Consider the following 15,794-nt stretch of genomic DNA (forward strand, 5'->3'; position numbering starts at 1 on the left):
AAATCCCCTCCCAGACTCACAGGCCTCTAGAACCTTCTTTCTGAAGGCCTCAGGGAGCTCTTTTGATGACGGCAGGGTGATAAGACTCACTTCAAACCACACTAAAATCTGAGGTTTCAAAAAGACAGCATCAGACAAGATCTTCAATGTTGGGCTAATTATTTGCACCCAATTCTAATTTGAATTATTCGAGAGAGTGAGAAATTGAAGGGTGAACTTACTTTTTTCAGACACAGAATGTGCCTTTATGTTTATTTAAATTACACACTGGAATATAAAATGTTAATGTGGCCTGATGTTTGGTTTATTATACCACCGTTATCTATAGATACTGCGGTGGGCTGGCGCCCTGCCCGGGGTTTGTTTCCTGCCTTGCGCCCTGTGTTGGCTGGGATTGGCTCCAGCAGACCCGTTACCCTGTAGTTAGAATATAGCGGGTTGGATAATGGATGGATGGATATCTATAGATACGGTGTAAATGAAGATTATGTGCATTTGTTATGAAAGGAAAATAATCTCATGGGGTGTGCTTATTTTTATATATATTCAGTCCTGTCAGTAAAAGACATATGGCAAGATGGCATGTACTGTTCCAAATGAACACTCAACAGTTCGGTTAGGGCAGTGTTTCTTAAACTATAATTTAGGACTTATTTTCATTTACATAATGTTCGAACTTGGGTCGCATGGTGTCGTGAGTAACAGTAACACTGGACAGACAAGGGTCACAAAATGTTTGAGGAATGCCTTGTAATGGGTGGTCATGGGGAAAGGGAAACTGCCAGGGGATGAGCACTGGTGGTGTTTCTCGAAGTTGGGAGAAGGTACAACAATTGGCTGCAATTCTTAAAGGGGGTCTCGGGATGACAACTGGCACCAAATCTACCCGGGGGGAATCCTCCCCCAAGCTACAAAGATCGCTGCCGTTTGTCAAAGGGGGAACCAGGACAACGATTGGTGGCAATTCTCCAAAGGTGACCCCACCCCCCGAGATATGATGATCGCTGGCGATTCCTAAAATGGGAACCGGAATGACAGTTGGTGGTGATTCCCCAAGGTTAACCAGGACAGTGATTGGTGGCGATTCTCTGAGGGGAAACAGGATCACAATTGGCGGTGATTCTTCATGGGGGGACTGGGACAATGATTGCTGGCGATTCTACAAAGGGGATGGATTCCCCGGGATAATGCTCCACGGCGATTGTGGGTCATGTGAAAAACAAAGTTTAAGAACCGCTAGTTTAGGGTATTGCAGCAATTCTTTTGATGTTTTTCTTTTTAAATTATTGGAACATTCTTTATAAAGTGATATTTTATCATTCTTACAGTTATAATGGAATTTGCATGTCATACTTACCAACTTACTGTATAAGTATAAAAGAGGGGGGGTGTAGAGTATTTTTTCAAATTTTAAAATACGCACCATGACATCAGATGCTGGTACACAGAAATAAAAACAGTGCTTTTCATTGCCAGATGGTCATTTTTTCCCTTTTTGTGGTGAAATTAGAATTCACTTAAGAATCGTGTGTCACTTTTTGTGGTTTCCTGGCCTTTGAATTGCAGAATTGTCTAAATGCAGGTTAACTCATCAGGCCCATGTGTGGTGAATTAACAAAATACTTTCTAGGTCAGCAAGCTGCCCCAGGGTAGAAGGGAATGGCATCATGAGAATATACCATTACTCCTCTTCTTTTTTGGGAACTCACACACAAAATAGATGGTAAGATCACATTCCACATCATTCCAGCCTCCGGTGTTGACCATCTCCACGCAGTGCTCCTTGTCAAAGGCATTGTTTGGCTCTCCTGGCCTCCATTTGCTGTAGCCCTGTAGTGGGGTTTTGTCGGTGTACACAAACTGGCCTTCGTGTTCCGTGTCATGAAGCCCGATGAAAGCACGGGAGAGTCCAGCCTGAGTAAGGTATTCTGCAATCAGGGCATTTGTTTCTTCATTTTTTGGCATGGCGAGAGTTCCTCCCCGGATTCTGCAGTGTGTTAGAGCTTCCGAATAAGACTTCCCTTCTTTGATAATCAGAAAATAGTTGTCCTCTGTCTCCTTGATCCCTGAAATAACTGCAGTGAATTAAAAAAAAAAAATTGGAAGTCATTATTTGTGACATGGATATGTTGTCATGCACGTGCGGTTAGGGGACAGCTGAAGGGCCCTAGTGACTGTAATTCTACCACCACTTCAGGGGTCGGCGCTGTGTCCTAATGCCTTTTCTCTTCCTCACCTCTGCAGACTGGATGACTGATGCCTATAACACTGCTGCTCCCTTCTCTCAACACTGTCCCTTGGAGTCCCCGGCCCTGCCCCATGAGCGCCATCTGCTCACTCCACCTTTCAACTACCTAGCAGCACTGGCCCAGCCATGATCCTGTCTCATATGTCCTTTCCTTTTAACCTCCTTTTCTTTCGTGCTTGATCTTTCTTTGTTACTCTCTTATAGTCCTATGGATGCGGCCTACTCATTATAATCTGTGGAGTGCCAATGAGGAACAGCTCACCTCATTGCACAATCAGCTCACCTCCACACCGAACACCCCGCCGTTGCACCGGCAGAACCAGAGACACACTCTCTTATTTTATTTTAAACACATGTACCCTTAACATGTGTCATCACAGTTACCCACCTTATCCTGGTTTTGTGTGTACATGTGACCGGGAGTCTTACCCATCTAACACATATAAATTCCTGCTTCATTCAGTAAAGTTTGTCATTTCTTGTTAATAATAACTAATTACATTTATATAGAGCGTTTCTCACTACTCAAAGCGCTTTGCACAGGGAGTGGGGAGCCATTTCAATGACCACCAATGTGGATGATGTGACAGCAGTCAATTTGCAACAGTACGCTTGCCACTGTGACCAGTAGGTGGTGCTGCAGGCCCCCAAACCTTAGACACCACCACACAGACACAAATTCCGGGTTCAAATGAATGATTTATTAAAAAATAAATCCTTCACAATAGGTTTCCAAAATGCACATTACCTCTTCTTTCTTTCCTTCCTCTCCTCCACAACTCCTGGAGAGCTTTGTCTTCCTTCCTCCTGACTCCATCTTGCCAGGATGTGGCAGGGCGATTCTTTTTATCTTGGACCTGGGAGTGCGTCCAGTGCCAGGGCATAGACCGATGGAAGTACTTCCTGGTCAATCAGACATCCCAGAGAATTGGGATCACATGTCCCTGCAGCATCCCCTGGTGGCACACACAGGGCATGACAAGGCTGTTATATCAGACTCCAACTCCAAGTGTGCCTTGGAGATGTCCGTATGGGGATGCTGTCGTATTGGGGGTGTCTGTAGCCATGTCAGGTTGTCTCACCCTGTTTTTCCATCCTACTGGCCTCCTGGCTGGGTAAGGGGTTAGAGCCTATTTTAGCCGGGTTGCCCACACATGCGTGGTGTCCATCACACCACACATTAGCTATTAGGTGGTAAAGGTGTGAGAGAGATAGTTAGCCAATAAGGGACAGGAGATGATTAGGGGGCCAGAATAACCAATTTAGCCAGGGCACTAGGAAACACCCTACTCTTCAGAAAAGATGCCCAGGGATCTTTAATGACCACAGAGGGTAAGAACTTTAGACCTCAGCACCTACGTCTCATCCGAAAAGACAGCGGGATATTTACAACAGTGTCCCTATCACTGCACTGGGGTATTGGGGTCCCCACACAGACCACAGGGTAAGCGCCCTCTGCTGGCCTCATCAACACTTCTTCCAGCAGCAATCCAAGCTTTTCCCAGATGGTCTCCCATCCAAGTGCTGGCTGGGTCTGAACATGCTCAGCTTCAGGAGGATGCCCTGTTCTCAAGTGCACATGGGATGGCTGCTGAAAATTTGGAGTGGATAAATTGGGTGGTCCTCCTCTTTGATTAGACACATTCTGGGCAGTTTAACCCACAGAAGTAAATCAGCCACATGCTTGTTATTTTAGTTTGTCTTGTGATGCTACCACTGTAGAAGGGTTTCTCTGAAGTGTTTCTTGAAAAATACATGGAGATGATTATGGCTGTGGTTAACGGGTTTAGAATCCTGGAGGCGTGAAGTGCTGGTGGTGCAACAGGTTTATTTATAATGAAAAGAAAGAAAAAAAAAACAACAAATAACCACCTACCATTTTTTACAAACTTGACAGAGTTCTTCAGTTTCCTCACATTAGCAACCAGTTGGCCCACGACTTTACGGTATCGTCCGCAGTCACAGGTAGAGCCTGAAACATTTAGTGAAATAAGATAAATGAATATTGATTGCATTACTCTTGCGTGATTAATCTGTGAGTTTACTTAAAACACGAGTCTTTTTATCAAAGACAGTAGACATATTTGAAGATTGATAGTGCAGTATTTAGAGTATGTTGATTGAAAACGTAGGCCTGAGGAAACTAGGGTGCATCTCCTCAAAAATGTAACTACCGTATGTACTCACGTATAAGTCTGGTCTTGAAACCCGGAAAATCGATCATAAAATCAGACCCCAACTTATACTCCCGTTCAAAAATACAAAACTTTAATTTTTTTTTACATCTTCTTGCCTCCTCCAATCTCGCACCAGTTTCTCAGACACATCGACTTTTGTTGCAGCAGCGCAGTTACCAATTTCTTTTGCTACTTCAACGACATTTAATTTCAAACCAGTGTGAAATAGGCGACCCGAACACAGACAGGCAGACACGTTTCCATCCATCACCACACATTTATTTACACAATATTATTTACAAGTCACTAAGTGCACCACACCATCAAACCCCCACAGTCTCTCACAGTCCCTGGCTCCTTCACTAGCCGTCTCTTCCTCTTCACACAACACTCAGGGCCTCTCCTTGCCGCCTCCTCTGACCTCGTCCACCTCCTCACCCGACTCCAGCCTTGATTGTAGGGAGGCGGCTCCTTAAATAGTCAGGAGGCTGCGGACCACACCCGGCCACCTGCAACACCAGCTTCATATTTTCTTCTGATCGAACGCTCCATCGTAGATAAGGGATGCTCTTACGATAAAGGTGTATGAGGGCGTGAGATCCAACAAACACAAATCAGTGCAAACGTCGCTTCAGAATAGTGTGGGTATTATCGTGTGGTCACGTGGGCACAATAGAGAGAGAGGTTAGGAGCACACGCTGATACAGCACATTGCCGCACCCACAAAGAAAACAAAGGCCGTGCGCCCTGTGGTTACTCTCTCAGGTGGGTGTTAGCATATCATAATCCCTTGTACCGATAAGTGTGAATTTTCTGCATTTGACTTATATGACCGACATTATAAAATACCAGAAATTATACTATAAAACGAAGTGCCGACTTATCCTCGAGTATATACGGTATGTGTCACATCAGTACGACACCCTACGCAGACTCCTATGACTTTGATTGGCCAATTTGGTAATTACGCATTTATGATTCATCTTTTAGTATAGAAGACAATAAATATATGAAAAAGTGGAAAAATGTGAGGGTGGAATACATTCACCTACACAATGGGAATGTATAGCAAAAGGAGCAGTGACCTTGTTGTCCTGCATTTCAATGGATCATTCACTTTTCTGGTGTGCTACAAACACCGCCAACTTAGCGTTCAGACATGAGTCTGCTGCACAGCATGACACGGAAGTATAAACCGCTTTAGATGGTGTAGCCGATGTACATATGTAGCTATGGCGTTGGCAAGATGCAAAAGGTTAAGAGGCTGAGTGAAAGAAAGTTAATTTCCTCATCCAAACTGGGTATTCAAAGCCCTTTTGCTAAAGTCCTTTTCCTGAAGTTTTCCAGTGTGATTTTGGTGTCGTTAATGACATTTTTTCAACTACTATTTTTGACTTGTGTCTTGCTTGGCGATTGCGTCTTTGACCTCCCAGTTTTGACCTTACCTGTCCCACGTCTGTCTTCTGTTACTCACAAAAAATCAACCGTCAGTTCACTAACATAACAGTAAGTACAATATTGCTGTGATCGGAGGGTCGGTCGTGTGTGATTGTGATGGCATTGACATGGCTGTTGACTTCCTCGTTATCTGAGAAACTAAAGATTTTTGTGTACTTTGAATATTGAATCTCAAGTTTAAGAACTTTGATTATGAACTTTACCTTTTAGAGTTTAATTTTGGATTTGGTAATAGATCAGCTTGACCTCTCATTTACAAACTTTGGTACGAATCTTCAACATCTGCTCCTTCTCATTAATTTACTGTCTTCTTTCAGAGGCAGCACACATAACACGATAGTCAATGATAATATTAATGGACAGACATGGTTAGGTTCCATTTATGTTGTTTATCTTGCAGTACTGTTTGTTTAATCTAATCTGTATCTTTATGTGTATGCATTATATAATTAGTAATTGGGGCGGCACGGTGGTGCGGTGGGTAGCGCTGCTGCCTCGCAGTTGGGAGACATGGGGACCTGGGTTCGCTTCCCGGGTCCTCCCTGCGTGGAGTTTGCATGTTCTCCCCGTGTCTGCGTGGGTTTCCTCCCACAGTCCAAAGACATGCAGGTTAGGTGGATTGGCGATTCTAAATTGGTCCTAGTGTGTGCTTGGTGTGTGGGTGTGTTTGTGTGTGTCCTGCGGTGGGTTGGCACCCTGCCCGGGATTGGTTCCTGCCTTGTGCCCTGTGTTGGCTGGGATTGGCTCCAGCAGACTCCCGTGACCCTGTGTTCAGATTCAGCGGGTTGGATAATGGATGGATGGATGGAATTAGTAATTGGTAAAGTTTTTCATTTTATTTACCTGAGAACTTGTCATAGTACTCTGAGCCTGCTCTGAGCGCAATACTGAAACAAACTGATTTGAAATTAAATGAACTGAAACTATCAACTAGCTGGAGAAAAAGTGTAAGGCCAGCCACAAAAGGACAAAAGAATTTGCATGACAGCCCCTCAAACAAGTACGTGTCTGGGCAATTGTAGGGCTTTTCATTCACTCAGACAGCTTGTTTTTCTTTTGCAAGTCAAGATGAGAAAGAGATGCAAATGTCCTACAGAAGGCACACCTGTCTGGATTGAGACACTTTTCAGTCCAGTCAGGGGGAGTCATAGTGGGATTGTAATGGATTCCTGCTCATTTGTGGTTAGATAGATAGATAGATAGATAGATAGATAGATAGATAGATAGATAGATAGATAGATAGATAGATAGATAGATAGATAAGGTGCTATATAAAATAAGTAGATAGCTTTAAGGTGCTGTATAAAAGACAGAACAGATGCTACATATTAGACAGATAGGAAAGGTGCTATAAAATAGATAGATAGTGTCATGGACCCCCAGCATGAGCTGTCATCTTGGCTAGTACTGATCAAAGTCCCTCACCTGGCTGGAAGGCCAGTATAACAGAAGGACAGGGGGAGACCACTCATATAGACTATTTGCTCCACAGACATAACAGATGGCAGTCTCTCTGGACTATGGTGCTGCATGGATACCCGCAGGGCAAGCTGGGAATTGCAGTCGAGTTAGACAGCCTTGTTGGCATTCATGGGTGCCGCCAGGGGAAGCTGCAGGGGCAGACCACTTCGATTTTAAGGAACTTTTTCTGACCTGCAAGTGCTTCCAACTTGCAGTGTTGTAACACCAGAAGTACTCAGGGGTCTGGCATAAAAGGGCCCTGACACCTCACCTTAGGGTGTCAGAGGACAAAACTCACCTGGAGGAGTGGAAGGAGAGGAAAGAGAGAGAGAAGGAAGAAGAATATTGTTTGTAATTTTGCTTGTGCAACCTTCAGGTAAAGCCTGTGAGAGGTACTTGTAAATAATATAATCTTTATTTGAATGCAAGACTTGTGTTGGTGTGTTTGGGGGCTCAGTGCCCTCCCGTACAGGTCACAATAGATACCTACAGTAGATATAGCCTGAACACACACCAGAATAACTAAAAAGAAAGACATTTAAAAAGAAGCAAATCCTTTTCACTTTTTATGAGGAAATAAAGTGAATTTGCAAAGGAATCATTTAATTGTTTTTACATTGTGTGGGATGGATCACTAGGTAGAAAAATACAAATGTAGACAAAATATGGGAAAGATGGGAGAAGCACTAGAATGTACATTGTATCAGCAGACATTTATTTTCTTTATCTCTGTAAGTTGTACAGTATGTGTCATGATCTGGAGTTTATTTTGAATTTGCTTTTAGTTTGTCCTTGGCCTGTAAATACTAGGGGTCTTCTATAATTTATCTACCTCAGTAGGAAAGAAAAGAGTTTTCAAAAAATGTTTTTTTATTTTTCAATCTAGTCCCCTGATAGCTACACTTCATCCATTTTTCTTGCAATGACTTTAACCCCTTTGAAAAAAAATCTTCTGTTTGCCTTTCAAACTGGGAAATCACAGATGCCTTGACGTCTTCTTCACTTGAAAACTCTGCTGTCCACGGAGAGATTTCCTAAAAACTTGCAACAGGAAATAATCTGAGGGAGAGCCAGGTCAGGACTGTAGGGCGGATGTTTCAGCTGCTGGAACCCACCTTCTTGGATGGCAGCCTGTGATGGATGTGACATGTGAGCTGGGGGGCACGTTATCATGAAGAAGCTCACTTGATGCGCACAAGGACTCTCCTGATCTCCTATCTCTTGGAATGTTAGACTCGCAGTGAGCCACAACTGTGTAGGAGTGACCTTGAGGCCTGTCACAACATCCCCAGACTTGTTTCTTTATGCCTGCTACTTTCTTTCATACTCAGGTAGATAAATTATTGAACACCCCTCGTATAACTGAAGCTTCATTTTGGTGTTTTAGTGGTCACATTGATTTTTTGAATCATGCATTTTTATTTAAAACTAAATAACCTTCTCCAGTGGTGCCATATTGTTTTCATTGTAAGCGGCCTTGTAGTTGCTGGACGACATCTCCCAGAAGTGGCAATTAAAAAGGCAACAGACTGTCTGGTTTTGAACTCTTTTCTGCCCCTCAGCTATTATTGGCTTTGTCTAATGTACTAATAAAAAACATTAGTTGAGCTAATCTAAATTAATCTATTGTCAAACACATGTGCTTTGGGGCTCATTGAATGGTAATATTACTCCAGGTTGAGGGTTAGCACTGTTGTCTAATGCTTTTCCTCCCCTCTTTTTGGCAGATCTGATGACCAGCAACAGGACAACTGATGTCACATCCAGGTGCCAATTCCCTGCCTTGGCCTCCTCTTAAGGGGTTCCACTGCCATCTTGCAACAGTCTACACTGAGACTCTCATCTGGAAAGACATATCTGACACATTAACTTGTTTTTGTTATTTTTCAACCAAATGTATGGGGTTCGTCCCACGGTGCCCCAAACCTTTGTCTTTATTTCTTATACTCTGTCGCACCATATTCTTGCAAGTTTCCTCCAGGGACTTTGGTTTCCTTTGACGGTCCAGTGACAAAGTAGTAAGTTTCTTGGGGACATTAAAGTGGCTGTGGGTTTGAGGATGAGTGCATTCAGCACTGAACTGGTGACCTCTTTTTTTAGATGTCAGAATAGACTCTGGCTCCGTGTGACCCCATAATTGGGAAAAGAGGAATTTAAATAATAATGGTTGAATGTTCTTGTATTTTCTACCTTAATTTACTGTACATAAACCCAAGGTGTATTTTTTTATTTACAGCAAAAAGCTTGTTGCATACCTGGTTTTCCTTTTACTCCAGCATGTCCAGGACGTCCACTGAAACCTTTATCACCTAAGATTGGGGAAAAAGAAGGAGACTTTCAGGGTAAGAATTATTGTTTCATCAGACATATTAATCATATAGAAAGGCAGGGGACAATGCTAAAATCAAACTCAAAGCAAGTGTCTTAAGAGGAAGTCATGTTGTATTAAATGCTGTTGTACGTAGCATCTTCAGAAAGTCTTCAGACCCCCTTCACTTTTTTCATATTTTGTTCTGTTGCAGCCTTGTGCTAAAATCATTTCAATTCATTTTCCCCTCATCATGCAACACCCAATACCCCAAAATGACTTTATGATTTTAGAAATGTTTGCAAATTATTCAAAATAAACAAAAAAACTGCCGTATCCCAATGACACAAGTATTTAGACCCTTTGCTTTAACTCCAGTGCATCCCATTCTATTGATTGTTGTTGAGATGTTTGGAGACCTATGGTCACCTCAGTTGACTGAGCTGATTAAGAAAGCCACACACCTGCCTATAGAAGGTCCCACAAGTGAGCAAAAACCAATCCATGAGGTCAAAGGAATTGCCTGAAGGGATTGTGTCAAGGCTCAGATTTGGGGAAGGCTGCAGTACTCAAAGTTCCCAAGAGCACAGTGGCGTCAATAATTCTTAAATAGAAGAGGTTTGGAACAACCACTGCTTTTCACAGAGCTGGCCATTTGGTTAAACTGAACAATCAGGGGAGAAGGGCCTTGGTAAGTGAGGTGACCAAGAACACAATGGTCACTCTGGCTGAGCTCCAGAGAACAAGAATGGAGATGGAAGAAACTTCCAGAAAGAGATCCATCACAGTAAAACTCCACTTATCTGGGCTTTATGGCTGACTGGCCAGACGACACATGAAAGCTCAAAGTGTGGGGTTGTTTTTCAGCACTTGGGATCTAGGTGTCTAGTCAGGGCTGAAAGAAAACCCAAATAGAGTACAACGTATAGAGATATCCTTAATCAAAACCTGCTCTAGAACTCTCTGTACCTTAGACTGGGCTGAAGGTTCAACTTCTAACAGGACAAAGCAAAGAGAAAACCAGAATGGCTTACGGACAACTCTGGGAACGTCCTTGAGCTCAAACTGGATCCCACTCGAATGTCTCTAGAGAGATCTGACAAAGCTGCTGAGAAGAAGGCAAAAATTCCCAAATCCAGGTATCTAACTATCTATCTATCTATCTATTGTAGCCAACAGGGGGTGCTCCAGCTCCCAAAACACCTGACAAGTGTAAAAGCACAAAGAGAGGTTTATTCGTGGGAAACTCTTCCAAATAAGTGCTTCCCATAGCAACAAACACAATACAGCCAGCAATTTGCAAGTACATGGCAGTACGTTGTCTTCTCTCTGTCTCTTGGTCACTGCCTCCCTACTCCTCCACGCAAGCTTTAACCTTCTTCCTCCTGACTCTGACTCTCAGAACAGTAGTTGGTGGCTCCTCTTATGTCACCCCCAGAAGCATTTCCAATGTTCAAAAGCTGTAGTTCAGAAGCACTTCCTGGTGAGATGAGGGCCTGCTAAATTAGGGCTCCCCAGTTCCTGCAGCATCCTCTGGCGGCACCCACGGAACCCAACAGGGCTGAGCCCACAAACTCCAAGTCCCATGATGCCCTGTGGAAAACCATGGCACTGCTGCAACCCAGGGGAGCTGCCATCTAGCAGTCCGGGGAGACAATGCCCCGTACATGCTATATGTATCATGTCCTTCCATCTCGAGGGCGTCCCAGATCGGTAAGAATGGCGGCCATACCTCACACTATCTATCTATCTATCTATCTATCTGTCTAACCACAAATGAGCAGGAATCCATTACAATCCCACTATGACTCCCCCTGACTGGACTGAAAAGTGTCTCAATCCAGACAGGTGTGCCTTCTGTAGGACATTTGCATCTCTTTCTCATCTTGACTTGCAAAAGAAAAACAAGCTGTCTGAGTGAATGAAAAGCCCTACAGTTGCCCAGACACGTACTTGTTTGAGGAACTGTCATGCAAATTCTTTTGTCCTTTTGTGGCTGGCCTTACACTTTTTCTTCAGCTAGTTGATAGTTTCAATTCATTTAATTTCAAATCAGTTTGTTTCACCTCACACTATCTATCTATCTATCTATCTATCTATCTATCTATCTATCTATCTATCTATCTATATGTCCATCTATCTATCTATTAATTGAGAACAATGGCCCTGGCTGTACCATAACTGATTTTACAAAGCTTTTCTTTTAGAGGATGACAGTTAATACCTTAACAACACACTAAAACATCATTTGTTTTTCTTTTCTATCAATGCTCATGTCTACTGATAACCCTTTTAGTTGGTAACCAGTACCATTAAGAAACCAGCCCAGAATAATTTTGTGGTTTTACACAGAAGCTATCACATCTCATATGACAGACACTATCTATCTATCTATCTATCTATCTATCTATCTATCTATCTATCTATCTATCTATCTATCTATAATACTCTTGGCTGGCCCGAGATCAAAGCAAACCTATCATGATTGACATGAACTTTAAACACAAGAGCAGTGTCAACAAACATTGAAGAACCTAATAAAAGTGAAGCAGGAGTAACCACAAGTCTTTATGATATTTCACGAAGCATCATTAACCAGAATTCTAAGTTAGTCCAAGTACATGGAAAGCTCAGAATAACGGAGAGAGTAGAGTGTTTTGGAGTGGCAATTGTTTCTGAATGAATTAACTAAATGAGAAAATCATAAATTAAGCTCAGATATTGTTTGGCACTTTTGTTGAAGGTGGCCTTATTGAATGATGTTGTAATGACCTGGGGGTTCAAGCAACAGAGAAACAGAACCAGCCACTTTATGCCACAAGGACCGTCGGCTTCTTCAGTGCCCACACTTCCAGCTATTTCATTGCTTTAGCTTCGGTTTACTCAGCACTTACCAGCCTTCTCACTGCCAAAAATGCTTTTTATTTATCTTTGAACAAAACCATTAATCTCATTCAGTGCAATCTCCAGTAAGCACTCCGAAAAAAGTATAATGACAGAAACTTAGTTCTTACAAATTACGGGAGCTCTCATCTTACACTGCAGTACAGTATTAGAAGGGTGAGTTCAGAGAGCCCAGTAGGTTAAAGAATGTGCATACATACTGCACTTCTGGTAATTCCATTGAAACACCAGTTTGCAGAGAACTCTTTCCTGAATAACTTATGTTCTTACTAATCAGTGTGGGAGGAACACAATACTGAAAGGGAGAAAGTAAACATGAAGAGAAGAACAGAAAGTCATCACAAAGTGGCATTGTCCCACGACATTGGCAGAATTAGTAAAAATAATCAGAATCTTCCGGATTGAACTTCAATACTTGGTGGAAAAAGGAGTAGAAAGTGCCGGGAAGAGCGCTATCACAAAAAATATTCTTATTACCGTAATCTCTTTTCAGACTTTTTTTTGTAAATCCGATCAAGACGGCAATATCTTACCACACAAGTAAGAAATGTTATTCTTTTCTCTTAGGAGACTTCATTCCTTTATTGTTGTAATAAGAGGTCCGTGGTGCAGTGCAGGTTTTAAATAAATAATCACATCCTGAGAGTGTGCAGGCTCAAAACAGGTGAGGGTGTCCCCATGATGGTGCCACTCTGGGGATGATTGCGCTGCTTGGCTGAGCGTGCACTCATGTGCAAATGTCAGGAGCCTCATTCACACCTCAGAGTGGGCAGAGGGTCACTTCTACACCCGATCAGGCCGTATAGAGGAGCCTGCAGGCCAGAGGGAAAGGGAAGAAACAGAAAAAGAACAGAACAAAAAGGAACAGAGGTTAAAGAGAAAGAAAGAAAGAAAGAAAGAAAGAAAGAAAGAAAGAAAGAAAGAAAGAAAGAAAGAAAGAAAGAAAGAAAGAAAGAAAGAAAGAATTTGGATAGCCCATGCTACAGAGGAATGGAGGCAGTTGGTCAGAAGCAAGCCTCAGGGAGAGGAGCCTGGGGGTGAAAAAGGGGCACTCCTATTGAACAATATTGAGGAGTAGGAGCGTCCTGTTATGCAGTGTCTCACATAGATGTCAAACAGACTGGCAGCAGGAGATGTGTTTTGTGGCCCAGTGCAGTGCCCTAGGGATGCTGAAGGACCGGCAATGGGGACTCAAGCCAGATGTTTAAGGTTGACTGCATTGGGGAAGCATTGGGGTTTATGTACAGTAGTTTTAGAAACCCATGTGTACATGGGGAAAGCATATAAACACTCTACCGGCAGCCATGGGACTGAATCTGTGAGGCCACAGTACTAATCTTGGTGGTGACACATAGCATTATGGGTTTGGTGAAGGTTATGTGAGGATTATGTGCATTCAACACCTTCCAACACTCCATTCTTAAAGATAAACTGGAAAGGATAGGTGTGGACTCCACCTTCACTTCCTGGATTCATAACTACCTCACTGGACGAATGTAGTTTCTCAAACTGGGGAACTGTGTCTCCGGGACAGTAGTGAGAAATACTGAGGCACCACAAGGGACTTTTCTGGTCCCATTCCTCTTCTCATTATAAACAGCAGCCTTTAAATATAAGTTGGACTTTTGCCACATTCAGATGAATTCTGTTGAAACTCTACTCATCTGGGCTATATGGCAGACTGGTCAGACTATACGTGAAAGCTAAAGATGTGGGGTTGAACACTCTGGACCTCAGAATGGGCTTAAGGTTCAACTTCCAACAGGACAAAGCAAAGTGAACATCGGAATGTCTTAGGGACAACTCTGGGAATGTCCTTGAGCTCCTAGTTGAACCCAATTGAATGTCTTTAGAGAGATCTGACAATGGCAGCAGAGAAGAATAGATAGATAGATTTGGGAATTTTCTGCCATCTATCTATCTATCTATCTAGTAATAAAGACCTCCCGTAAAGTCTGTCATTTGAGTATAATAAAAAATTATGGTGTTGATGTTCACAACATGTTACATTCATTTTACTGCTGATGTGTTACCCCTCTTTTAGATCCAAACCAGAAGCAAAGGGGAGTTGAGGACACGCATTTAGTCATCGTTAACCACGTCCTTGAGCATCTGGAGCGCCGCGTGCTTAATGCAGACCTGAGATTTTGTTTATTGATTTTACCAGCACAGTAAGCCACATCTGCTGCGTCGTAAACCTGATGGAACTTGGCGGTAATTCAAAACTGTGCTGAGTGGTTATTCACATTTATTACGAATCAAAAGTATCATGCGAGACTCCATAGCACTCCTTTACTTTTTAAAAATGACTAACTCAGGAGTTTCCCGAGGCTGCATTACGTTTCTGATATTCTGCGGGTTTCACAAAAAAGCTGATCTAAACCTTAGGCTCACACCTTTAAAATTACCTTACAGTGTGACAAAACAACATGAAGGCTTAATGTGGTGCTTCAAGGTCTGACAGTAGCCATGAAATTTTTTGAATGCTCGTCTGTCAAGAAAGATGCGAAGAGAATCAAATACAGTGCCCTCCATAATGTTTGACACAAAGACACATTTTTTCCTTGATTTGCCCTTCTGCTCCACAGTTTAAAGTTACAAATCAAACAATTCAGACGTAATTAAAGCGCAAATTGCTGACTTTCATTTATTTGCGGTCACACCATGTACAAACAACAACACTATGGCCTTTATTGACAAGCAAGTTCTTCTATAAACGATGACTGCGTCAGCCCGTGGACCATCTGCCACATGCTCATGGACCACACACTCTGAGAACCAGTGCTGTACCACATGCGTGATGTTGTTAGGTAGATGTTTAAAGCACATGTGCAAATACCACCCATCTCAATCATGATTCTTGTTTACTTCTCTTATGATTCTTTCGAGTTCAAACTGAATTGTCATCGCAGAATGTAAACTCTGTCACTGATGATACTCTCATTTGTCACACATGCATTAGTCATACAAAATACTATCTTATAGAAATATCATTTTTAGTTCTAATAATTATTTGTTTTATTAGTTTTTGGGACTGCTCTGTGCATGCATTATTCACTGATTGTTTCATTACCTCAGAACGAGTCACACAATGCTCTTTCATTTGATTCATGAACTGAATCATCACCCGAGAACGAGACACACTATTCTCACTCATTTGATTCATGAACTGCATTATTGCCCGAGAACAAGGTGCACCATTTTAATTCATTTGATTAGCAACCTGTACCATTACCCA

The 15,794-nt window shown here is 42.5% G+C and overlaps 1 protein-coding gene across 1 annotated transcript in view; it reads right to left on the bottom strand.

Annotated features, from left to right (window-relative positions):
• Positions 1 to 398: 398 nt before the first annotated feature.
• The window catches only part of LOC114663664 (collectin-10-like), a 52,146-nt gene continuing 36,750 nt past the window's right edge, over positions 399 to 15,794 (bottom strand). The window contains exons 4-6 of the mRNA XM_028817555.2: positions 9,600 to 9,653; positions 4,125 to 4,220; positions 399 to 2,075 (exon numbers count right to left, since the gene is read on the bottom strand). Coding sequence (XP_028673388.1) covers positions 1,666 to 2,075; positions 4,125 to 4,220; positions 9,600 to 9,653 — 560 coding nt within the window. The 3' untranslated portion in view covers positions 399 to 1,665. The remainder of the gene's footprint in view (positions 2,076 to 4,124; positions 4,221 to 9,599; positions 9,654 to 15,794) is intronic.

This window comes from Erpetoichthys calabaricus, chromosome 13 (genome assembly GCF_900747795.2).
Source record: "Erpetoichthys calabaricus chromosome 13, fErpCal1.3, whole genome shotgun sequence".
NCBI classification, from domain to species: Eukaryota; Metazoa; Chordata; class Cladistia; order Polypteriformes; family Polypteridae; genus Erpetoichthys; species Erpetoichthys calabaricus.